This window comes from Loxodonta africana, chromosome 2 (assembly GCF_030014295.1).
Source record: "Loxodonta africana isolate mLoxAfr1 chromosome 2, mLoxAfr1.hap2, whole genome shotgun sequence".
Taxonomy (NCBI): Eukaryota; Metazoa; Chordata; class Mammalia; order Proboscidea; family Elephantidae; genus Loxodonta; species Loxodonta africana.
Window position 1 is genome coordinate 220,642,994 of NC_087343.1, and position 27,434 is coordinate 220,670,427.

The following is a 27,434-nucleotide window of genomic DNA, read 5'->3' on the forward strand; positions in this document are numbered from 1 at the left end:
ACCCCCCAAGCAGTTAGCTTCCATCAACAGATCAGTCTGAGTGAGGCCAGATGAGACCCTTCCTGGATTATTAGGAGGAAACTGGAGCCTGGAGGAGGAGGGGGGAACTGAAAGGGGTTCCTTTACATGGGGGACCATGACTTCTGGGATGGAGGGTCCTCAGCATTGTGAAGGGTCAACAAGGTCACACCCCAGAGGTTTGATTAAGTTGTTTGTGAAGGCAGCTGTCCCTCGAAAAGTGGGATGAACTTGTTGCCAGGTGGCCTCATGGCTTCCAGCTTGGATTCTGGGATTGAAGGTGTGGGGAACACAGACTTAAGGTGGCCATGACCTCAGGGGAAAACCCAGTGGCTCCATGCAGCCAGAAGAGAAGAAGACAACAGGGCAGGCCAGGTAAGGGAGGCGTGGAGCCCCGAGGTGGGAAGCAGCCCCATGTATTGGTTCTGCAGTGGGAGAGCCCAGAGGCAGCACTGGCTTGTGAGCAAGAGATCCAACCCTGCCAGAACCTGCACTACGTGATGGTCCTCTGAGATGCACAGTGCTGGGCCAGGCCACTTGGCACTGGACAGTGGGGTGCTGAGGCTCCCACATGGACACAAGTCTCAGAAGCTGTTTTAAACAAAAGCTGGGGTCTCTACACGACTGGAAGCCCCAGCACACCATCACCTCCTCACACTGTTTTTGCAGTGAGTCTTCCCCCAGTGGCTTTGACCTCACAACCTCGTGTGGAACTAGACAAAGACCACCCAAATAAAAACAAAGCGTACTTATTCAGAACTTGCTGTAGCAAGGGAGTCAGCCACCATCACCTGTGTTTGGCTGACTGAAAGGCAGACAGGCGAGCAGGAAAGCTTTATAGTAGAAAAGGGAAGGCTTCAAGTGTGTTCCACTGGAAGCTGCTGGCATGGGAAGCTGGAGGCAGGTTAACTGGAAGTGGGGGTACCCTATGTGCCTGGTTAGGGGAGCATATTTGATTTTTTCTGTTTCTTCCTGAATTGGAAGCAGGGACAAAAATTAAGGACGCTGTCAGCTACCGATCAAGTCCTGGCCATTGTGGGCCCAGTGTTACAGGAATTGTTATCTTCCTGGACTTGTAGCTGCAGACAGTTATTTGACTTCCCAGGCTGGATGCTGTAGACAGTGGGTCAGAGTTTTAATTTTATATGTGGTCTGGCCATTGTCTGTTTGTTCATCAGTCTCTCCCTCAGAATTTAAACCTGAGGCCACAGGTGTACTTGACTGGGTTCTGTACTTGCCTGGCTCAGGGAGGCAGAACAGCCTGCAGAGGCTGTTATGGGTGTAATTCATGCAGCCTCAGGGAACTCCAACATTCCTCTTGGGGTCTGTGATGTCTTTAAAACATTAGGAAGGTGGTAAAGGAAAAGACAAGGGTGTGGGGAGACGATGAAGAACGTGGGACAAGGAAGACAGAAACCGTCGCATTGAAGAATAATATATCAGGGGCAAGAATGGCAGACGACATCAGGAGTAGATACATGGCACCATGTGGTAAATAGGAAATAAAAATTTTAAATTAGCTTGATCAGATAGTTTGTTTTATACCATTTTAAAATTACACATCCACAGTGAACATTTGTGGATGGCCCGCTAACATAGAGCAAAACATGGCCATTTTACATATCTTCATGGAGACAACCCAGAATTGCCGGTCCCCAGACAGCCTTATTGTGGCCTCATTTTATCTCTGCTGCTAATCACTGAAAGGGCAAAGCTCCCATTAAGACACCATTGAAGCGCCGGCGATGGCTCAGTGGTGGCTGCTGTGCCAAGGACGACATTCCCAACCTCAGCGTTAATGAGAACATCTGAAAGATTATGGACGTGGCTGTGTCCAGGGAGGCTGTCGGAAGTAATTAAATGCTGCTTCAGTGAAGGGGTTGTTGGCATATCAAAGACTTGAGTGTTAAAAGAGTGCATGGCTATGAGCATATGTCATCTGCCCCAGCATCTCCGAAACCCTGGCCTGCTCACCAGGCTCGTTCCAGAGATGGCTAAGACCACTGAGCTCCATCTCAGGATACCCAGGAAAAGACACGGAGGCCTTTCTGCTGATGCCTGGGATCCCACACTTCTCGTTCTGGGGCATATTCCCTTCTATCATCAATGAAATACAACATGAGGAGCAATGCTGCTGAAGCAGCTTGGAGATTACAAGGGACTGAAAGCCAAAGCAGACCCCCAAGGGTGGGGCTAACTAGATAGTGAGCTAGCAATGTGGTGGAGGGTATGTGACCACTAAAAAAGCATAGGAAAAAAAAAAAAAAGTTGCCATGGAGTCAATTCTGACTCATGGTGACACCATGTGGGTCAGAGTAGAACTGCATTCCATAGGGTTTTCAATGGCTGTTTTTTTTGGAAGAAGATCACCAGGCTTTTCTTCTGAAGCACCTCTGGGTGGACTGGAACCTCCAACCTTTTGGTTAGCACCTAAGTGCGTTAACCATTTGCACCACTCAGGGAGTCCAAAAGACACACAGCAAAAGAACATTGAATGACACAGGAAAATGTTAACAATACAGAGATCAGAATAAAAGGTAGGTTATTAAATGGGAAGTTCAAATGTCTCTAGTTACAGAAAGAAAAGCACATATAACCAGAGGGGGAAAAAACAGACTACAAGGGGATTCACCAATATGGCTGATAATATTTTTTTGGTGCGGGGTGGTGGTGGTTCTCAACACTCCTAATTTTTCCTTCCGGGTGGCATCAGCTCTATTGGTTTAACACTCTTTGCTTCTCCCTACTTCCCCCTCACCTGGTTTATCCTCAGAAGAGAAGTGACTTACACTTGATAGTGAGTTTGGTAGAAAGAACAAGGTAAATAAAGCTCTGCATTCCCTCTACCTTTTCTTGGGAGCTGGCAGTTCCCGAGAAGCCTATACCTTTTGGTGGGCAGACTGTAAGACGACCCCAATGATCCCACCTCCTGGCATCCATACTGTTGTGTAGCCCTTTCCTCCTGAGTGTAGGAAGGACTGTGACTTCTAATCAAAGGCATATGGCACGAAAGGACAAATACTGTATGACCTCTCTAAGATGAAGTTCCTAGAATAGGCAAATATATGGAACTCAGAGTTTAATAGTGGTTACCAGGATGGGGGAGGTGGAGGGATGGGGGAGTGATTGTTTAGAAAGCCTTCAGTTTTTGTTTATGGGGATGGGAAATTTTGGCAAGGGATATTGATGATGGCTGCACAACATGATTGATGTAACTGAACTTACTGAATTGTACACATGAAAAATGTTGGATTGGCAATTTTGTTATTTATATATATTTATTATTATTATTATTATTATTATTATTGTACTTTAGATAAAGGCTTACAGAACAAACTAGTTTCTCATTAAATAATTAATACACATATTATTTTATGACATTGGTTAACCACCCCACAACATGTCAACACTCTCCCTTCTCAACACTGGGTTCCCTATTACCAGTTTTTCTGTTCCCCTCCTGCCTTCTAGTCCTTGCCCCAGAGCTGGTGTGCCCCTTTAGTCTTGTTTTGTTCTGTGGACCTGTTCAATCTTTGGCTGAAAGGTGAACCTCAGGAGTGACCTTATTACTGAGGAGACTGGGTATCCGGGGGCCATACTCGTAGGGTTTCTCTAGTCTCTGTCAGGCCAGCAAGTCTGGTCTCTCTTTTTGAGTTAGAACTTTTTTTCACATTTTACTCCAGCTCTGTCTGGGACCCTCTATTATGATCCCTGTCAGAGCAGTCATTATCTATATTTTTACAACAATAAAAAAAAAAGAATATGGAAAATGGAATAGGATGTCACTTCCGTAATTAGGTTACATGGGATTGTAACTTCCATCTTGCTATCTGACTCTTTCTATTGCCTCATCTTGCACATTTTGATGAAGCAAGATGCCATCCACATGGCAAGGAATTGAGGGAAGCCTCTGGCCAACAGTCAGGTAGGAGCTGAAGTCTTCAGTTCGACAACCTGCAAAGAACTGGATCCTGCCAACAGGTACATGAGCTTGGAGTCAGAACACTCCCCAGTTGAGCCTTCAGAAGAGACATTATCCCTGGCTGACACCTTGATTGCAGTCTGGTGAGAGATCCTTACACAGAACATCTGGCTACACTGTGCCCTGATTCCTGGCCCTCAGCAAACTGTGAGATAACAAACATGTGTTGATTTAAGCCATTGAATCTCTAATAATTTGTATGAAGCCATAGATAACTATACAAACCTTCATGCTGTAAGGTACGTAAGGGCAGGCCTATGCTTTCATGGGGCACAGAAGCCTTTAGAGGTCCACTCTGTCAGATTCTTGGCTCAAGATTAGAAAGCTCATTTGCGCTTAGATATCAAAGGCACTCTCCTGTATCAGTTTTATCAGTGACAAAAGAGATGCTTTACCTTCTACGGGTTGACTCCTTTGTCTCTCTCATATTTTTCACACCTTGAACGAGCAAAAGGTCCCCCTTAAAACATCGACAATAGTGTCTGAGTGTTGGGATACGTGGATATTTGTCTACCTTTTAACTTATTTTTCCATATTAAAAAAAAAAAAGGAACATATACAATTTTATAATTAGAAAAAGAAATTACTAAAAAGGGTCAGAGTGGCCAGCAAATACAAATGGATGCCAAGAAGAGCATTTAATATTGTCCTGAATCTGTTCCTATGACCCACGGTGGAGGATAAAGGTGCAATGTCCTTAAAGGTTCTAAAGAAAACTGGGCTCTGATTCTCACTCAGGGTTTACTAAGCTCTGCCATCCCCAACCAGCACCCCAGTCCCCACTCCCTTCCAATTTATAAAACAAAATTGGGAAAGGTAGGGGAGAAAGAGAAGATCTTTGTGAGTTGCTGAAGAGTGCTATGGCTTGTGTTGCCTGTCCCCCTAAAACCCAAGAGAAGGGGAGCTACAAAAGAATCTCACTCACAGAGGTTAGGAGAGCCTACAACAATGGGATAATGGATTTTATATTCCATATTTGCTATTTCCTTTGGGAGACACCATGTTCATCTACCATCTATCTACCTGAGCAGAAAAAATAAATTAGAGGGAGAGAGATGGCAGTATGAAGAGCGGGGACAGTTAGGGCAAAGATGTGTAAATTTCCCAGGGATACTGCAGGAACTCTCTGGGCTTGGTTGACACCCTGCCTAGGATGGTTGGTTACTTTGAGGAAAGTTATTTCCCCCTTCATCATCACCCAATTAGGAGGTGTGTAATGGCGAATTTGAAGGTTCCCTCTCAAATCATCTACATATATTCCCAGGACAAAGTCTGTGTTTGGTTGTTTGCCAGACAGACAACTCTGATGGCCAGTCAGCACTAGGCAAACAGTCATAGCCAAGGTAAATAAGGGACCCATCATCCTTCACCATCTTCTCCTATCACCCCAACACACAGAGGAGGAAGTGACCCAGAATGAAAGACCAGGCACTATAGGCAGGGAGAGGGTGGAATATCACCGTTTACAGTGGACTGGTCATCAGAGGGTAAGTAGAAAGCTCTTGGACCCACCTGGGAAATCGTCATAGCAGATTCAACACAGCCCATTTCAAGGCAGTGATGGGAGAAAAACTAAAATTGATTCACGATCCCTCCCCACCAACCAAGGCCAGACTTTTCAATAAATCTGATGCATATAAAATGAACGCTTGACTATATTAAATGTATCTGATGATACAATCATAAGTTTTTCTAATCGCTGAAAACGTACATTCTACCCACTTCTTAAGAATTCGAGGAACAGTGCTACTTAATGCTCAGAACCAAGGTGCCTGGTTAACAGGGCCGGGTATAAAATCCAAGCCTTCAGCCCTAGCTCAGGACAACTCTGAAGGGCCATCCCAGCTTCAGAGCTGTCTGTAGCATCAGCTGAGGCCCTGCTTGCGACTGCCTCACACATTCTCCCTCTGCCCAACCTATTTCCTTCACACCCACATAAGTGCTGATCCTGAGGGCCTTCCAAAAAGCTTCCTGCACACAAATCTCCATCTCGGAGTCTGTTTCCCCCGGAAACCAGCCAAAGACAACCTCCCACTCCCCTTTTATTTAGCTTTGCCACTGCAAAGCCTGCTTCCTAAGAGTCACCCTCCTTCACCTCGCAGGTTATGGCTCTGCAGTGCCTTCACAGCAATTAATGCACTCCCTTCACGGCACTACCTTCATTGTAACCATACATTTCTCGTCTGTTTATTTAATTCCGTACCTGTAACCAAACCTGTTGCCATCAAGTGGATTTCAACTCATAGTGACCTTATTTTAATTTATTTGATTAGTGTCTGTTTTTCCCATCAGACTATAAGTTCTGTGATGGTATAGGCCCCCTGGTCTGTCCACCATTACATCTTCAGGGTCCAGCATAGAATGTATTATATTGTGTGTGTTCAATACGTATTTGTAGGGTGAACACAGAAATAAAGGATATTTAAATCCAATCTGGGTGATAATTCTATTTTTTTTTTTCTAGTCTTTCATTCAATTTCCCCTTCCTACTCAATTTCTCGCTCATTAATTCAACCAACGATTAACGAGCACTTTCTGTGCACACTGTGGCTTGTTAGGTATGTCGTTGTTGTGTGCTATTGAATCAATTTTGACTCACGGTTACCCTATAGGACAGAGGAGAACTGTCCTATAGGGTTTCCTAATCTGAAATCTTTATGGCAACAGATCACCAGGTCTTTTCTCCCTGGGAGCAGGTAGGGGGTTCGAACCACTGGCCTTTCGGTTAGGTGTAGTAGGTCAGATAAGGACGACCCAGACAGCTCCTGCTTTGTTATTGTTATGCCATTCTTGAAGCTATGTGGTGCTTTGCAATTCCCTACTATGGGCTGTGATAGTGTTATCAATGATTTGTCATATGTGTGTGGCATTTTTCTTCAGTGAGTTTGTAAGTACTTCAAGGCAGGGGCATTCATACTATATTTCCTAGCTCATAGTAGCTATTGCAGGCAGCATAATGACCCCAAAGACTCCCATGCCTTAATCACTGTAACCTATGAATGTTACCGTGCATGGCAAAAGGGACTTTGCACAGAGAATTAAGGGTTGCCAATCAGCTGACCTTAAATTAGGGAGATTATCCTGAATTGTCCGAGGGGGTTCACCATCATCACATGGGCCCTTAGAGTGGAAAAGGGAGGCAGAAGAGTCAATCCAATGGATGGACCAGAAGAAGAGCCAGGAGACCTGAGGTAGGAGAGGTCAGAGAGATTTCAAGTGTGAGATGGGCTCAATCCATCCTTGCTAGTTCTGAGATGTAAGTGGCTACGTGCAGGCAACAGAGAAAACCTTCTGAGAGCTAAGGGTGATCCACCAGCTCGCATCCAACAAGGAAATGGGGACCTCAGTCCTATAACCTCATGGAACTGAATTCTGCCAACAACAAGAAGGAGCCTGGAGGTGATTCTCCCCCCAGATTCTTCAGAAAGGAATGCAGCCTTGCGGACAGCTTGATCTTGGCCTCGTAGACAGCGAAGCAAAGAAACATCTGACCTATGAAACTCTGAGGTAACATGCAGGTGTTGCTTTGAGCCGCTGAGTTTGTGATAATTTGTTAAGGCATGTTATGATTGAATTGTGTCCTCCAAAAATATGTATTGAAATCCTGACCCCGTACCTGTAAATTGAAGCCCTGGTAGTGCGGTGGTTAAGCACTCCATTGCTAACCGAAAGGTCAGTGGTTCAAACCCACCAGGCGCTTTGTGGGAGAGAGATACGGTAGTCTGTTTCCATAAAGATTTATACCTTTGGAAACCATACAGGGCGGGCAGTTCAGTTCTGTCCTCTAGAGTCGCTATGAGTCAGAATTGACTTGATGGCAATGTGTTTTTTAGTTTCTTTAGTAAATAATGATCTTGTCTGGAAATAGGGTTTTTTTTGTTGTTTTGATTTTATTGTGCTTTAGGTGAAAATTTACACCTCAAGTTAATTTCTCATTCAAAAATTTATACACATATTGTTTTATGACATTGGTTGCTTTTGTTATATTAATTAGGTCATGCCCGAGTAGGGAAATTATCACTTCTGAGTTATAAAAAAAAATCAAAATGGACACAAAGATACAAACACACAGGGGAAGCCAGACACCATATGAAGATCATCTACGAGCCACGGACCCAAGTAAGCCCTGGGCCTAAGGACAAGGAGGGAACTGACACAGCCCAGACCCTGATTTGGACTTTCCAGCTCCAAAACTGTGAGGAAATAAATTTCTGTTCTTTAAACACACCCACTTGCGGTATCTGTCACAGCAGCCCTGAGAAATGAAGGCACGGCAGCAGTAGAAAGCTAGTACAGTAAGTATCTGATATATATTTTTGGTGTGAGTTTTTAAAATTGGGTCTTTCCAAATTAAAATGCAGCAAACCCTGGGCATTTGTAGACAGAACGTTTTATGTTTCAACTCATTGTAAACAATGTGGAAGTTCCACGCATGGTAACGTGTGTAACTTGCTGAGGGGGGTATTTAACTTGGGAGTGCCACAAGGCACGTGTGTAGAAATAGCACCCTTGGCATCACACCAGGCTCACTGCTTGCACCTTCCTCTCCCCACGCATAACGAGTCCCTGGTGGGATGGGATTGCAAGAGGAGGAGTAACTGTTACTTAGAATTCTTATAAATAATAACAATAACAACTTTCAAAGCAATTATTAAAATCCCAGTTTTTATAGTTGTGGAAATAATTTGACAGTGGCATGTGAGAAAGGCGGGCTTCTCAGGGGTCTCAAAAAGTAATCCCAGAGAAAGCCAAGGGGCTCCAACTGTTATTACGTTTAATGGTCATGCACGTATCCTTCTTCTCTCCCACCTCCAACACGTTGTTGTTGTTGTTAGCTGCCATGGAGTTGGCCCTTGACTCCTGGTGATCCCATGCACAACTGAACAAAATGCTGCCCGGCCCTGTACTATCCCATGATCGGTGGTGGATCAGACCATTGTGATCCACAGGTTTTCACTGGCTGATTTTTGGAAGTAGATCACCAGGCCTTTCTTCCTAGTCCCTCTTAGTCTGGAAGCTCCACTGAAACTTGTTCAGCATCATAGCAACACACAGACCTCCACTGACAGATGACTGGTGGCTATGCATGAGGTGCCTTGGCTGGGAATTGAACCCAGGTCTCCTGCATGGAAGGCAAGAATTCTACCACTGAGCCACCACTGTCCCCATCTTCAACACACAGCCAGGATAACCTGGAGTTGGCTGCTTGGTATGATGACGGTGATAACAACCATGTGGTTATGGACTTATCAATATGGCTCTGGTCCCTGGCTGCGCCCTTCTCATTCTTACGCAGAGGGGAGTGGCTCTCACCGTGACATCATCAATCGGCTTTAAGCAAAAGTGTTCTTCTCTCTTGTTCACATTCAAAACGAATGACTACAGAACTGCAAAGCATTTTTTGACTCAATTTTGTTTCCATTTTCCAGCCACAGCATATTCTGCTTCAAAGGCATAAAAGAACCACTGAAAACTTGGTGTTCAACCTATCTCTCCAAGGAAAAAAAATATTGTTCTGCAGTAGCATCCAACGGCGTATGAACAGTGGAGAAATGATGAACCCCCTAAAGATATAGAAAGGACGCAATCCACACTCTGTAACATCCCCCTGGGGTCATCCATGACCTGCCTCAGTGTTCCTGCTCATCCCCTCTGGTATCCACTCCTGCTGCAAAAATTGGTTAGCAACTTACTACTTTCAAGGCTCAGAGAAGGTTATTTTCAAAAGGTTATGAATATGAAAAATTGTTTCCAAGCTCAATGTCCAATAAGAGAATAATTACAAACATTATGCCAAATACTACAGTGAAAGATGGTGTACCCATTAAAAAGAATGAGACAAAGCTGCATGTGTTTATATAGAAAAACAACTATGATATATTGCTGTTGTGGATTGGATAAAAATATGTGTTGAAATTCTAACTCCTGTACCTGTAAATATGACCCCATTTGGAAATAGGTTTTTTTGTTTTGTTGTGTTAATTAAGTTGTATTATTCTGGGTTCTCTAGAGGGAAAACCAGTATATATACTCATATATATTGAGAGAGAGGGAGAGAGAGAAACAAACAGAGACAGAGAGAGAATAAGAGATTTACTACAAGGAAATTGCTCACACAATTGTGTGTACTAGCAAGTCTCACATCTGTGGTTTTTGACTATAGCCCTGTTATTAGGTGCGTGGCAACCCTGGTGGAGTAATGGTTGAGTTTGGCTGTTAACTCGTCGGACATGGATTGGACTGGACAATGCGTTGGAGAGGGATGCTGGTGAGGAGTGAGCTACTTGGACCAGGCAGACACTTGAGACTGTGTTGGTACCTCCTGCCTAGAGGGGAGATAGGAGGGTAGAGGGGTTTAGAAGCTGGCAAAATGGACACGAAATGAGAGAGTGGAGGGAGGGAGCGGGCTGTCTCATTGGGGGGAGAGTAATTGGGAGTAGGTAGCAAGGTGTATATAAGTTTTTATGTGAGAGACTGACTTGTTTTGTAAACTTTCACTTAAAGCACAATAAAAATTATTAAAAAAAAAAAATTTGGCTGTTAACCAAAAGGTCGGCAGTTTGAATCCACCAGGTGCTCCTCGGAAACCCTATGGGGTAGTTCTACTCTGTCTTATAGGGTTGCTATGAGTCGGAATCGACTTGATGGCAATGGGTTTGGTTTTATTGGGTGTGTAGTGGTATTTCACTATGGCTTTTATTTGCATTTCCCTAATGACTAATGAGCAGAAACCCTGGTGGCGTAGTGGTTAAGTGCTATGGCTGCTAACCAAGAGGTCGGCAGTTCGAATCCACCAGGTGCTCCTTGGAAACTCTATGGGGCAGTTCTACTCTGTCCTATAGGGTCGCTATGAGTCGGAATTGACTCGATGGCAGTGGATTTTAATGACTAATGGTGTTGAGCATATTTTCACGTGCTTATTAGCCATTTGCATATCTTTCTTGGAGAAAAGCCTATTCATTTTCTTTGCCCATTTATAAATTAGGTTATTTGTCTCTGATTGTTGAGTTGTAATGGTTCTTTATATATTCAGGATACAAGTTTCTTATCAGATATGTGTTTTGCAAATAATCTCTCCAGTTGTGTGGGATGTGTTTTCACTTTCTTGATTATGTCTTTTGAAGCACAAAATTTTTGAATTTCGATGAGGCCCAATTTATGTATCCTTTCTTTTGTCACTTTTGCCTTTGATGTTATATCTCAGAAACCACTGCCTCATGTAAGGTCATAAAGACTTGCTCCTATGTTTCCTTATAAGAGTTTTATAGTTATAATTCTAACATTTAGGTCTATAATCCATTTTGAGGTAGCTTTTGTACACGGTAAGAGGTAGAGATCCAACGTCATTCTTTTGTTCTGAAAAATTTATATGTTTATATTAATACATTATAATTGTTATAACAGCACTCTAGGGTGATTTGAGGATTAAATAACCAAGGCATAGAGAGATTAATAACTTGCCCAAAGTCTCACAGCTAGTAAGTAGCAGGGCTAAGATTCCAACCTTAGTAGTCTGATTTGTGAGTCCATATTCTTAAATCTCTCTCCCTAAAATGAACGTGGCATCTCAAAAAGGTAAGGATAAGAGGAGTTACTCAACAGATGGTGTTGGTACTACTGACTAACCATTGGTGGAAAAAATTCTAGTTCTTGTTCATAATTTCCATCACAATACATATGTATTAAAGAGTTGTTGTTGTTGTTAGGTGCCATCAAGTCGGTTCCAACTCATAGGGACCCTGGGCACAGGAGAACGAAACATTGCCTGCTCCTGTGCCATCCTGTGCTCAAGTGCATTGTTGCGGCCGCTGTGTCAATCCATCTCACTGAGGGTCTTCCTCTTTTTCACCGCGCCTCTACTTTCCCAAGCATGATTTTCTTCTGAACATCAGAACACTCTACGGCTGCTAACCAAAAAGTCAGCAGTTCGAATCCCCCAGGCTATCCTTGGAAACCCTATAGGGCAGTTCTACTCCATCCTACAGAGCTGCTAGGAGTTGGAATCGACTTGATGGCAGAGGGTTTGTTTTTTGGCATAAAATAAAATAAAAAAGGCTTTAGACTTTTCAGACTTGTAGAAATGGCAGAGAGCTTGGATGAACTAACTTTCCCATATGACATTTAGCAGATCGGCCAGAAAATTAAGGGGAAATTCTAGAAGGAAATGAGTCATAGAGGTAGCAATCTTAACACTTGCATATAATATTTGCTCAATTTAATTGGATGACCATTAAACTACATATGTACAGGGGAGATCCCAGCGGGCTCAGGAAAAACGAAGCACCTGAAGCTGCAAAAGCTGAGTAGAGATTTCAGCTGCTGCCTATTGCAAGAAAGAGTGATTGTCACTTTTGTTGTTACAAGGGGGGGAGGGAGGGAGCGTGGGAGAGGGTTATTTACTGATTAGTTAGTAGATAAGAACTACTTTAGGTGAAGGGAAGGACAATACTCAATACACAGAAGGTCAGCTCAGATGGACTGGACCAAAAGCAAAGAAGTTTCCAGGATAAACTGAATGCTTCGAAGGTCAGCGGAGCAAGGGCAGGGGTTTGGGGACTATGGCTTAAGGGGACTTCTAAGTCAATTGGCAAAATAATACTATTATGAGAACATTCTGCATCCCACTTTGAAGTGTGGTGTCTGGGGTCTTAAATGCTAACAAGCGGCCATCTAAGACGCATCAATTGGTCTCAAACCACCTGGATCAAAGGAGAATGAAGAACACCAAGGTCACATGACAACTATGAGCCCAAGAGACAGAAAGGGCCACATGAACCAGCGACTACATCATCCTGAGACCAGAAGAACTAGATGGTGCCTGGCCACAACTGATGACTGCCCTGACAGGGAGCACAACAGAGAACCCCTGAGGGAGCAGGAGATCAGTGGGATGCAGACCCCAATTTCTCATAAGAAGATCAGACTTAATGGTCTGACTGAGACTAGAAGAATCCCAGAGTCATGGTCCCCAAACCTTCTGTTGGCCCAGGACAGGAACCATTTCCGAAGACAACTCATCAGACATGGAAGGGTCTGGACAATGGGTAGGAGAGAGATGATGCTGAAGAGTGAGCTACTTGTATCAAGTGGACACTTAAGACTGTGTTGGCATCTCCTGTCTGGAGGGAAGATGGGAGGGTAGAGACTGGAAGGGCTGACTCATTAGGGGGAGAGTAAGTGGGAGTATGGAGTAAGGTGTATATAAGCTTATATGTGACAGACTGACTTGATTTGTAAACGTTCACTTAAAGCTCAACAAAAATTATTTAAAAAAAAAAAAAAGAAAGAGTGATTGTGGAGATTACGTTCAGCCAATTAAATGTCTGCCAGGACAAAATTCACTCTTTGAAGGAATATAACAGAATCCAGGGTCTCTACAATGTATCATTCATAATGTGCAGTCAAAAAAAGAAATTACAAGACATGCCAAACAGCAGGAAAAATAAATGTTAACCAAGCTGATTTAAAAAAAAAAACAATAGAAACTGACCGGAAGACTCAGGTGTTGCGATTAGCAGACAAGGACTTGAAAAAGCTATTATATATATATCTAAGGATGTAAATAAATGTACTTGCATAATAAGTGGAGAGATGGGAAATGTTAGCAAAGAAATAGAGAACACTTAAAAATAAATGAAAAAAAAACAACTAAATTGAACGATTCAGTGCATGGGCTTAATACAGAAAGGCATAGCAGAAGAGTTGGCAAACATAAAAGGAAGTCATGTATAATTTCATTAAAAATGAGATAAAATGAGTAAAATATTTAGAATAAATTATAGCTCTTATTGGTATAAGGTCCCCAGATGGCACAAATGGTTTTAGCTCAACCACTAACCAAAAGGTTGGCTATTCGAACCCACACAGTGGTGCTGCAAAAGAAAGGACCGGCAATCTGCTTTCATAAAGACTACAGCCAAGAAAATTCTATGGAACTCAGTTCTATTCTATAAATCCAGGGGTCACCCTGAGTTGACAGTAGTTCTTGATCTTAGCATCATGGATCCCTTTGAGGATATAATAAAGGATACAGTGTTTCTTCCCAGGAAAATGCATACATTTTTTGCACATAATTTCAAGGTCCCAGAACCCTTACAAGGTGATTCATAAATTACTGAGGCCCATGAGCCACAGTTCGGGTTTGGAAGCCTTGGTTTAGAAGCTCTCAGAATTAAAATAACAGTGGAGAAGCAGCTTTTGAAGTCCCTGGGAGGTATAAATGGTTAACACACTTGGTTGCACAGAGATCGTCTGGGCACAGGGACCCAGGGACCTGCCCGGCCTGAGGAAAAGAGAAGGGCCAAGGCTGGATAGGAGCCTGTGAATTTGCTCCAGAAGCCAGGGGCTTTCCTTAGATTCAAAAACTAACCGGCCTCCAGGGAAGCCCCTGCTCTGGTTTGATGAGGGATGTTCCTTCACATTGCGTGCACGGATCAGAAAAGACCTCCGCAGAGTGGCCACAAAGGAAGAGCTGCCGGGTCATTGTGAGTTACAGATTCACACTGAAACCAGTGTTCCTGGGAATGTAGGGGTTCAGATTGGCCAGCGGCAGGAAGTTGGGAGGGGGGATGATGGCATTTTGATGCCTGGGGGAAACATTCAGAGCAGCACATCCATCTGAGAGATCCAGCAGTTCTTGGAACTATTTTCTTACCATAAAAGATCACACTCCCCAGGCCCCCAGTAGACCCTTGGTGGTGCAAACATATAACATGCTCAGCTGCTCACTGAAAGGTTGGAGATTCCTGTCCGCCCAGAGGTGCCTTGGAAGAAAGGCCTGACAATCTACCTCCGAAAAATCAGCCACTGAAAACCCTATGCAGCACAGTTCTACTCTGACCACACAGAGTCACCATGTGTCAGAATCAACTCCATGACAACTGGTTTTATGGGTGGAGAGGCCTGTCCTAAGCGCTGGATCAGCCTGGGACAAGGGGCAAGGATGTTATAACCTGAGGCTAAATTTGACTGAAAAACAAAAGCCTGCTCCCTCAGTTTTTTTCCTGCCATGGCAGGAAATATTAGCTAATGTTTTGAGACTCTCTATTCCTGGGGGTGATTTTTGCTAAAAAGATGAACTAGAAGTGAGATAACAATGTAACATTAGGTTGAATATCCACAAAGTCGGCACCAATTATTTTTCCATCCCACTGATTGCTTTCCACGATCTTCCCATATTTGTTTTCCTGCTCTCTTCTTTACCCAAGCCTCCCGTCTCACATCAAAAAGGGGCAAGGCAGGGTTCATTGCTAAATACTTTATTGTTGGAGCAGTGTTTTTTGAAAGCAGGAAGAAAACTTCCCAGGCTGGAAATGGGCTCCAGCGTCCCACCTAAAGCACTCATATTGTCTGTAGAGTTCTGGTCTTTAAAATGTGTTTAAGCCCGGCACCCACCATCCTTCGAGGCTGGGGTCTTAACCTGAGAAACTGCCTTAATTTCTTGACACACCTATCAGGCAGAAAATTTTCCCCATTAAATTTAGAATTGGTAAAGGGTGTGTGTAGCATCAGTGAAAACGAGGGAAACCCTCAATGAGATGGAATGACACAATAGCCATGACAATGGGCTCAAACACACCGAGGATCATGACGCTGGCACAGGACTGGGCCACATTTCGTTCTGCTGCACATGGGGTCGTCATGAGTGGAGCGGATTCATCGGCAACCAACAACAGCAACCACAAGTTTTGAATATTTGCTGCGTACTTTTTTTTTTTTTTTTTAACAACTTTATAGAAAAAGTAGAGTACTTAAGGTTTTTATTTAGGACAGGGCAAAGCAATTTTCTTTCTTAAACAGTTTGAAATTCCCAAACACTATACTGATTATTCTTAAAAAAAAAAAACAGGGTTTGGAAAAAGATACAGGCCATCGGAGTTTCTAAATGCATCACTCCAAAGATAACCTATGGATGGCCTTTATAAGGGTGATGAAAACACCTCCCCACATACCTTGGCAGACATGTTCAGCTTTCTTCCTCCTGCCCTAAGGCCGTCTAATTTTCTTTTACAGAATGTGCTCCTGTGTTCAGCACCATCAGTATATATTTTCTCTTTCTCTCCAACATAAACAAACAACAACAGCAACAACAACAACAACAAAAAACCCAAACCTGTTGCTGTCCAGTCAGTCCTGACTCATGGGGACCCCATGTGTGTCAGAGTAGAACTGTAGTCCATAGGGCTTTCAATGGTTGATTTTTTGGAAGTAGCTTACCAGGCCTTCCTTCCCAGGCACCTCTGGGTAGATACGAACCTCCAACCTTTAGGTTAGCAGCTGAGTGTATGAACCATTTGCACGATCTAGGGATTCCCTCTCCTACATATGAAACCAGTCACTGTATTTTGCATTTTACGATGTATTTTCAAATTATCCCATTTAATCTTCATGATAACTCTGTCAGGTAGACATGAGCCTTCCTGTTGCTTAGACAGGTTAAGCAAATTGCCCAAAGTCACATAATTTAGAAGGGGCAGTGCCAGAAGCAAAATCCCAGGTGTCTTTTCGCCACTTTGTGTTTTTTTCGTTTTGATTACATCCTACGTGCTCACCCCTCTCATGCCCAGCTTACAGTGCCTTTCATGTACCTCACTGACGTAAAAGTAGACATATCAGACTCCTTTCCCTCCAAAAGAATTTTCCCTTGGGGATTACCACGTTAGCATTTTTGTGTAATACATTTCAGCAACACTGACAAATTGTTTAGTGTGTAAAAGACTGTAGTCAACTATTTGGGGAAAAGGGGAAGAGGAGTCTTTGTCCTTATTTTACCAATATTTTTCTCAGTGGTTGGCTGGGAATGAGGGGAGCGGGTGTCCTTGTTTTGCTGCCTTACTGGCCTGCTGCATTTTAAATGCACATTGCCATCCAGTAGATTCTGACTTAGAGCGACAGCTACAGGAGAGAGCGGAACTGCCCCATAGGGTTTCCAAGGCTGTAAATCTTTACGGAAGCAGTCTGCCAGTTCTTTCTCCCATGGAATAGCCTGTGGTTTCAAACTGACAACACCTTTGGTTAGCAGCCAAGCACTTAACTACTGGGCCACCAGGGCTCCTTACATTTTGAATAGGTACCTCTCTTCATCATTTGTAATGGTTTGCTTTGAATTTGTATGGTATGTGGAGTGTGTATGTGTGTGCATGCATAGGTTTAAAAAATGTTTGCTATTAACTTGATCCTGAGTCATGGTGACCTCTTGTGTGTCAGAGTTGAACTGCACTTCTAAGGTTTTTCCAGGTTGTCATCTGTTTGAAGCAGATTGCCAGGCCTTTCTTCCAAGGTAGTTTGAACTGCCAACCTTTTTGTTTGCAGCTAAGCACTTAACCATTTGTGCCAACCAAGGACTGCCATGTGTTTGTTAGGACCATATTAAGAGATTAAAAGAGAGGAGTAACTCTTGCTACCATGGAAGACACTTGGGATTGGTGTGTGTATAGATACGTGTGTCTACATTTTAATGTATATCCCTCAATCCTCTGTAAAAAATAAAAATAAAATATTAAGAAACCTATGTATGATATAAGACTCTTAATATTAGATAACAAAGAGCCCCAAGCTTTCCCAGCTGCAGAACCAGGTATAATCCTATTACCACTGTCAGGACATAAGAACTGATTGGTCAGGTGCTAATGGGCAGTCCAGCAGCTGCAAAGCAATGGCCAGGGCAGCCAGCTCTGCCCAAGTCAGACTAGAATCAACACACCCTGCTTCCCCTGATCTTAATTCGTCTCCTCTCTATATTATTAGTAAAATAGCCTTACCTCAAATGCCAGATTGTCCACTACCTGCTATATGCACAACCTTGGTGTGTCAATTTTTTATACACTTAAAGTATGGTAACAAAATATACAAAGAACAGTAAAAACAACCCCCATTGTTTGCTAATTAATTTTTTTAAATGGTATCAGAATTAGGGAACCCTAAGCTCTTCAATACATCCTGTATTCACACTATCTTTTTATTTATTATCATTTTTTTCCAGAATTTCAAATATTTTACTTTTTAAAAGTTAGAAACACCACAAGTGTGAAGCTCAAGTCATTTTAAAACCACCCCTGGGTTATTAAGGACTGCTGAAATGAACCATGATTTAAATGTCCATTTCTACGCATATTTTGCATGGGTTGAGAACATCTAAAATTAGGCCAACTCTGAGAATCATTTCTATTTGAAAAACCCTCACTTTAAATGCTTCATTCTCTTATCTCCTCCGTGTACCATGCAACTTTTAGCAGACAGTTATCTGTCGCCTCGAATGTGTTAATTTCATGTACCTGCTCTCACTGTTCCCGTCCTATGGAATGCCCCTATCTAGCCTCAACGACTCTGCCTTTTTTTGTTAATCCAATTAAACAATTGTACATGTACAGTTCAGTGACACTGGTTATATTCTTCAGGTTGTGAAGAACCATTCTCACCTTCTTTTCCCAAATTATTCCTGCTGTTGTAAATTTAATCACATATATGCTCAAGGCAGACATTCTTTACTAATTAAGCTAAACTCATCCAGCCCCAGTGGCTCCAGGAAATCTTGATTGTATGAGAATTTGAAATTCTGGTCTCTATTTTTCCCCCTTTTGATCAGGATTCTTTCGAAGAATCTTTGATCAAAACTTTCAGTAATGTTAGCTGGGAATCAAGTAGTTCTGGTCTCATGGCAAAGGGACAACTCTATCTTCTGGAATGCTTTCATCCTTTGAGACTGAATTCAAATGCCCTAGGTTCACATTCTACAGTTGATGATTCTACAAAAGAAAATCACGCCTTCGACTGTGAGCCCTCAGTGTCTGTGCCAGATGGTAACCTTTGCGCATGATCTTTGACAGGAGCTGGACACATACATATCCAACTGCCCCAGGAGAGAGGAAGCTCATTAAGAGTAAGGCCATGTCTCAGTCATCTTCGTAGCCCACCTCCCCCTACAGCATACACCAGCACCTAGTGCAAAATTATGGCAAGAGGAGATTGGAAAAACTTAATTTCTGCATTTTTAAATTATAACCATCCTTCAAGGTTTTTTCCATGAAGCTTTCTTCAATTCCCCCAAGTTGACAATCTGTTATCCACTGAAAGGCAGATATGTGGCACCTATTATTTTTTTACCTGGCTTCATAATTTTTCATAATTAGTAGCTACTGCCTTCTTCCTAGGTGGAGCAAATGGTTTGTGCTTGACTACTAATCTAAAGGCTCACAGTTTAAACCCACCCAGTGGTCCTGTGGAAGAAAAGTCCTGGTGACCTGCTTAAGATTATAGCCAAGAAAATCTTATGAAACAGTTCCACCCTGTAATACGTGGGGTTGCCACAAGTCAGAATCCAGTCAACAGGAACTAACAACAGCAACAACCTTTTTCCTTTTTATCTCCCCTTCCAAGACAAAACAAGCTTTTTCATTCATGAGGATAAGATCCATGGTTGATTGTATTTGTATCCTTCATAAAGCTTTGCACAGAGTTGTCTTTGATACATATTTGTAGAATAGATAAATGTTTGATGAATTTAAAATACATTAAAGTAACTTCAAAATATATTCCTTTCCGGGGGTGGGGAAGGACCCGCGTTGCTCAACATTGATTCTCAGCTCCTGGTTTTTGTCAATATTTTATCATTTTATAAATTCCAAACTAACTATTGTAGCTTTGGATTTAAATGATATCAATATTTGTCTTCAGGTTCCTGAAATTCAGTTCCTCCAGAGAATAGAATTTTGGGGTCAAAAGTATGTACAGGCAGTCCCCAGGTTACAAACATCCAACTTACGGTAAGTTAGGATGGGTACTAGTCTTTGTGTCTTTGTGTGGCTAGTCCTGAAACATCACACACATACACACAAACATCACTGAAATTCACTTTTAAACCCAAGACTCCAAATAAATGGTATGGTAGAGATCCTTTCCAATAACAGATTTAAAAAAGAAAAAGAGGATGCCTGAACAAAGCCTTGTAGTCAATAAGAAATCACAGTTTATCTAATAGAAAATCATATAAATGAAGAAAACATAAGCCAGTCACTATAAACTAAATGTAAAACTATTATTAGCAGCTCTCAGAAAAATTTGAGTGCCCTTTACGTCCTATCCTTGGCAGTTTAGTTACTAAAGTATGAAAATAATTGCATTTCAAGGTGCCCAGTGTATAAGTTGGGTCAACAGTGTGGACTGTTAGCACAGGGTCCCTCTTGTTGTTTCCATAAATGTGATGGACCTGTTTCCATTTGTTGTTTGTTTTTGGTAATGGGGTTTCCAGTTGCTTAATTTCAGTGATCTTCAAAAAGAAATCTATGGACAAGTCAGCTTGCAAATAATGAAATCCTTGAAAATTAGACCTCTGAAACACATTTGAGACCATGTATTAGACTTTTCCACCACATAATCAACATGGCAGAAACATGGGCGCTAAAGGTGGAGGCCTACTCATCTGCTGAGCTGCCCACAGCCTGCACCGGTGGCCAAGGGCACTGAAGGGAGAGGACAGTGTGGCTCCACACCCTAGATGGGAAGAGCCCAGATTTTTACCATTCTCTCCAATTTCTTTCTAGGAGAGCAAAACTTCAAACACCAGCTATGGCAAACCCATGTGTGCATGTGTGTTTTTAAACAGGTATATGCAGACAACAGAAAACCCAAGCCAAAAAAGACCTGCCGAGGTAAAACAAAGCATTCTTCTTTTCTTACTTTTAACCGTGAGGTACATGGACTTGCTGACGTCTGCGCCCACATCGTTGCTGACCTTGCAGAGGTAGTAGCCACTGTCTTCTTCCACAACATGCTTGATCAACAAGGACCCGTTGCTGAGGACTTGGATTCGGCCATTCAAGGCAATTGGTTGGAACTGGGGAACCCCAGCACCTGAAATAGAATAAAAAAGAGGAACAGTGGTGCAAACACAAATAACTAGGTGAAGACAATGAGTCTAGTTCACCCAGACTAATAAAGAGAAGAGATGGACATTTAACCTATGTCATATAGGACAGCTGTGGAATATACCAAATTTTCCCCCAACATTAAAACTCTTGTTTAAAGAGAACCAATTCATTTAAAAGGATGGTATTTTCAACTCTAAGATAAAGACAGCTTATAGATCATTTCCTGATAAAAAGCCAAATTTGATGAATATTAACTAGCTTATAAATTATTCAAGAAATCACAGTAGAACAAACACAGAAGTAGACATCTCTTGTGGTACTAAAAGCGTTCCTTATGTTCCCAGGGCTTTAATATACGTGGAAACAAGGAGCGCTCTGAGGACACGGCAGTGGAAGACCTTGTTCACAGCACACAATGAAGGCTACAAAGAGAATACCAGTAACACAGATTTCTCCCCTAAGTATGGTCATATCTCAGTCTAGACACACAATGTGCTATTAATATTGTTTGTTGTTGTTAGGTGCCACAGAGTACATTCCAACTCATAGCAACCCTATGTACAACAGAATGAAACACTACCTGGTCCTGCGCCATCCTCATAATCGTGGAACTAGGAAGACAGAAACTGTTGCATTGAAGAATAATATATCAGGGGCAAGAAAGACAGATGACATCAAGAGTAGATACATGGCACTATGTGGTAAGCTAGAAATAAAATTTTTAAATTAGCTTGATCTATCGTATGTGGTTTGTTTTATAATATTTTAAAATTCTACCACCACAGTGAACATATGTGACGGATGGTCTGCTAACATATCGCAAAACATGGCCATTTTACAACTCCTCATGGAGACGCAATCCAGAATTGCTTGAGCCCATTGTTGCAGCCACTGTGTCAGTCCATCTTGTTGAGGGTCTTCTTCTTTTTCACTGACCCTCCAATTTACCAAGCATGATGTCCTTCTCCAGGGACTGGTCCCTCCTGATAATATATCCAAAGTATATGGGACAAAGCCTCGCCATCTTTCCTTCTTTTAAGGAGCATTCTGGCTGTGCTTCTTCCAAGACAGATTCGTTCATTCTTCTGGAAGTACATGGTATATTCAATATCATTTAATGGTATATTTAATATTATTTAACGTCACTTAAATAAGTAAGTCAGCTCTTTGTACTTGGCACTGAGACAGCACTCTGTCTTCAGAGTGCTTACACTCAAGGATATAATGGCATAGATGCAAAATGCTTCATGTGGGAGATATATATGAAAGTATTTTGAAAATAATTCTTTTGGAAATAATAAAACAGAGCATGAAGGTCTCAGGAGATTTCTGGGAAGATGGTGGTTTGGACAGACCTAGGCAGCCTGCCTCTCTCCTAAAGAGGCATCAGGTGAGAAAGGAGGTATGCAAAAAACCTCTTTAAAGTTTTAAAAAGAAAAGATGTCACTTTGAGGACTAAAGTACACCTGACCCAAACCATGGTCTTTTTGACTGCCTCATGCATGAAAAAGGAAGACAGAAGAATTAACACATTCAAATTGTGGTGTTGGTGAAGAATACTGAATATGACAAACATACCAGTCTTAGAGGTAATACAATCAGAGTGTTCCTTAGAGGCCAAGATGATGAGACTTCAGCTCGCTTACTTTGGACACATCATTAGGAAACACCAATTGCTAAAAAAGGACATCATGCTTGGTAAAGCAAGCAGGTCAGCAAAAACAAGGTAAACTCCCCATGAGACAGATTGACAGAATAGCCACAACAATGGGTTCAAACATCCAAAGAACATGAAGATGGCATAGATCCAGGCAACATGTCCTTCTGTTATCCATGAGGTCGCCATGAGTCGGAGCTGACTCTATGACAACTAACAACTACAACAGGAGGACGTGATGCAGGCCTTGAAAGGCTCTGCTAAGGCTTCCCGGGAAGGACTCAGGATGGAAGGCAGGGAGAAAGGCAATCTAGAGAGAAATAGGCAGGGAAAAGAGGACCATATCCCAATCAGAGCCCTCTCCAGGGTTAAAGAGTAGAAGAAAATAGAGCTCCCCTATATTAAGGGCAGCCTCTCCCTGCCTTGTTGGATGAAGAAAGGGACTTGGACAGCCTGGCTATACATGTGACACCTTTCTAACCAGGAAACCAAGGGGATCAAAGAAAACTATAGAAAGTAGCCACATAAATATTAAATACCAAGGACCTATGGAAAGAAAGCTATGAAACCATTGCGCACCACCGCTACTACTGGTTGCTGTCCAGTTGATTCCAACTCATGATGATCTCATGTGTGTCAGAGTAGAACTGTGCTCTACAGGATTTCCAATGGCTCATTTTTCTGAAGTAGATCATCAGGCCTTTCTTCCGAGGTGTCTCTGGGTAAGCTCGAACTGTCAACCTTTTGGTTAGCAGCCAAGTATGTTAACCATTTGCACCACCCAGGGACTCAATAAAACTATTAATGGTCATTTAGCTAAATGGAGGACTATTCATGATATTTATTGACTGGTATTCATCAGCTCACCATTAACCAGTTGCCCTAAAACCATTCATTAAATAGCCCAACTTTTCCAACTGACTTGAAATGCTTTATCGTTTATAAAAAATGTGTATACACTCAATATTCTAGTAATACCAATGTTTTCCACATTTTAAGTTTATTACAATGTCCAAAATTTTAGACACTTTTTTTTTTTTTTTGGAACTTGATAACATTATCCTAACATTCATCTAGAAGAAACAAACAAAATTCCATGCAAGAAAGCCAGAAATGTTTGAAAAAGAAAAACAAGGGGAATATTTTTGTACCAGATATTAAAATACATTTGAAAAATAGAAATCTCATTAAGTGTGTTATTGATGCTGGAGCAGACAAATCAGTGTGTCATGGATTGAATTATGCTCCCCCCATAAAAAAAAAAAGTGTGTATCAACTTTGTTAGGCCATGATTCCCAGTATTGTATGGTTATCCTCCATTTTGTGATTGTAATTTTATGTTGAGAGGATTAGGGTGGGACTGTAACACCACCCTTACTCAGGTCACCTCCTGATCCAAAGTAAAAGGAGTTTCCCTGGGGTGTGGCCTGAACCACCTTTTCTCTCTTAAGAGATAATAGGAAAGAGAAGTAAGCAGAGAGTTGGGGGCCTCATACCACCAAGAAAGCAGCACCAGGAGCAGAGTGCATCCTTTGGACCCAGGGTCCCTGCGCCTGAGAAGCTTCTCGACCATGGGAAGATTGAGGACAAGGACCTTCTTCCAGAGCTGACAGAGAGAGAAACCCTTCCTTCCCCTGTAGTTGACACCCTGAATTCGGACTTTTAGCTTACTTTACTGTGAGGAAATAAACTTCTCTTTGTTAAAGCCATCCACTTGCGGTATTTCTGTTATAGCAGCACTAGATGACCAAGACACAGTGTAACAGACAGAAGGCTAAAAAACAGACTCCAGTATACACACATTTTTTCATAAACAATAAAGCATTTCACATCTGTTGGAAAAGGTTGGGCTATTCAATAAATGGTTCTAGGACAACTGGTTAACCATGTGAACTAGTGATAATGACAATGATGATGATGATAAATAACGTGTCTTGACTCATTGCAACATGCCACAAACCATAATAAATGCTTTCTATAATTCATTTTACTAAAGTATCATGTTAATCCCCTTATTGTATCCACTTCACATAAGGGGAAGCTGAGGTTCATGCAGGTTAAATGGTTTATACTACAATAACACAGCCAGATGGTGGTGTGGCTGTAATTTGAACTCACAGCTCACTCCCTTCACTGAGGGTTCTCCTAGATTCCCATTTTATTTCTTTTCCTAAAACGAGTTCCAAATCTAAGAAAGCTTTCTGTATGAACAATATGTCAGTTGGAAGACATCAACACAAAACCAACACTTCTTCTCAGAAACCATACAAAAGCAAAAGGAAAGGAACAGAATATTCAAACCATATTTTTGATGAAATCAGGAAATAGCTAAAATCTCAACCACAAAAAAATAGGTAGAAGAGCAACCAGCATCGTAGACTGAGTAGAGGTGCATGCAGAAAGACAGGGGAAGCTGGGCCATGGCTGTGGATCTCAGCAACAGCAGCAGATTCTGCAGAGTGAATGGCAGTGGCACCCCCTGAGGAACAAAACCGAATCAGTGGGAACAGTGCACACAGGCTGGTTTGGGGCAAGAGCTTCCCTGTACCTGGTTTGGTTCTTAGAGTCAGCCAAGTTAGAGTTAAGAGAAAAATCAGGTATTTGTATGACGTATCTCTTTCTGGGGATATGAATTTTCTTCCAATGGGAGCAATCAAAAAGAAACCAGGATCTAGCAAAGGTAGTATAAGAAGAATGGAGAAAAGAAATAGGGAGGAAAAAAAAAAAAAATCAGGTGAAGAAATCTCTCCAGAAAAATGATACCATAATTCAGGTAAAAATAATGAATAAAATGCCTATGAAATGAAAACTCAAGAAAGAGTGAAACGTTAGTTGGCAGAACTTAAGAAAGAAGGAGAAAACATAAAATCACAGAAATGGAGACAAAGTTGGAGAGAGCACGAAGGAAATCAGACACAATACTGGGAAAAAAGTCATAGAGAATAGAAATGAAAAAAAAAATCAAGTAAAATGGGAATGAGTTTAAAAAGTCAGAGAGAAAATAACAGCTATAGAAGAGAAAATAACAGCTATAGAAGATAAAATCCTATGGCTCCATAACTGAGACTTCAAAGAAGAAAACAGAAAGTATGAAAAAGAACAAAAATTTAGAGAGAAAATACAAGAAGGATTTTCTTAAATAAAAAATGACTTGAATCTACGTAGTAAGTGGGTGCATCATGCTTTTGGAAAAATTGACTCCAAATGAATAATACCAACATATAGACCAGTGGTTACATTTTCTTAAGTGATATTTTTATTACTTGCATAATTAATAATACATAATATCCTCTAACGGGTTGAAGAAATATTAAAAACAACTACAATGCCTGTCATAGATTGAACTGTGTCAACTTGGCTAGTCCGTGATTCCCAGTATTGTGTGGTTACCCCCATTTTGTGATTGATGTGATTTTCCTATACATTGGAAATCCTACCTTTATGATATTAATGAGATGGGAAAGGCAGCAATTATGTTAATGAGGGGGGACTCAATCTACAAGATTGGATTGTGTCTTGAGTCAATCCCTTTTGAGATATGAGAGAAGTGAGTAAAGAGACAGGGTGACTTCATACCACCAAGAAAGCAGCACTGGGAGCAGAACGTATCCTTTGGACCCAGGGTTCCCATATGGAGAAGCTCCTAGTCCAGGGGAAGATTGATGACGAGGACCTTCCTCCAGAGCCGACAGTGAAAGAAAGCCTTCCCCTGGAGCTGATGCCCTGAATCTGAATTTCTAGCCTAATAGACTGTGAGAAAATAAATTTCTCTTTCTTAATGCCATCCACTTGCTTATTTCTGTTACAGCAGCAACAGGTAACAAAGACAATGCCCAATATTATTTTGGTTCTAGAGAAACAGGTGTTATTGCAAATCACAGCTGCATGTGTAAACAATTAAAATGCTGGGATATTGTTAATATGTATTTGAAGTTACAAAAATGGTTTATGTAAGAAATTCTACTTACAGAAATTTTTCCCTTGGGAAAAATGAACACATACACAAAGATCAATGTGACAGAAGTCATTACAACACTGTAAAACAATGAAAACCTGGGAAGAAATACAAACACAATATCCAACAATAGTATTGGAGACACCTAGTCACCTTTCTAAATATCCATTCTCTCTGTCTAAAAACCAAAATTATATTTATATCTATGAGTATATATTTGCATGGAGACAGCCATGAAAGGCTAGTTAAAAATGTTTACTGTAAATATTTTTGAGCAGTTACTTTTCAGTGGCATTATATGGGAGGAATTTAACATTTTAAAATGTTTTGCAATTTCCAATTTTTCTTTAACTCTTGATATAAAAAATTAAAGATTAAAAAAGCTACTATAAATTAATTTTCAAAGTCAATGGTGAGAAAGAATAAAATGTATGCAATACACAGAAAGATAAAAAGAAAATCTATGTAAATCACTCCTACGAATGAGAAAGAAATAGAAATAAGTGTGTAAGTAACATGAATAAGAAATCCCCTAAAGGGGAAATAGAAATGGTCAGTAAATACAGGATAAACCATTTTTAACATCACTAGTGTTTTTAATATGCAAATGAAATCAGGAAGCCACTTTCACCCATTACAATCCAAAAATTAAAAAAAAAAAAAAAATGGAAGGAAAGAAAGGTCCTATTCAGTTGTCAAGAGTGCAGTTACACTGCTGGTGGGCTTGTAAATTGCCTTAATATTCTCTAAAGGGCCCTTGCCCAGTACAGGCCAAGAGCCTTAAAGGTGGTCATCCTATTTCACTTCCAGGAATTTATCTCAGGAAAGTAATGAAGCAGATGCACACTGAATTAATAGACGAGGATGCTCATTGCTACAGGGTTTATAGTACTTCTGGTGAAATGAGTTCTTTATGTGGTCTTTTCCCTTGGTTCTTTGGAAAAACAGCTTGAGAGC

At 41.5% G+C, this 27,434-nt stretch overlaps 1 protein-coding gene across 2 annotated transcripts in view; it reads right to left on the reverse strand.

Annotated features, from left to right (window-relative positions):
* The window catches only part of DSCAM (DS cell adhesion molecule), a 774,401-nt gene that overhangs the window by 263,539 nt on the left and 483,428 nt on the right, over positions 1-27,434 (reverse strand). For both annotated transcript variants that reach the window (XM_023559109.2, XM_064279473.1), the window contains exon 10: positions 20,675-20,848. In XM_023559109.2, coding sequence (XP_023414877.1) covers positions 20,675-20,848 — 174 coding nt within the window. The remainder of the gene's footprint in view (positions 1-20,674; positions 20,849-27,434) is intronic.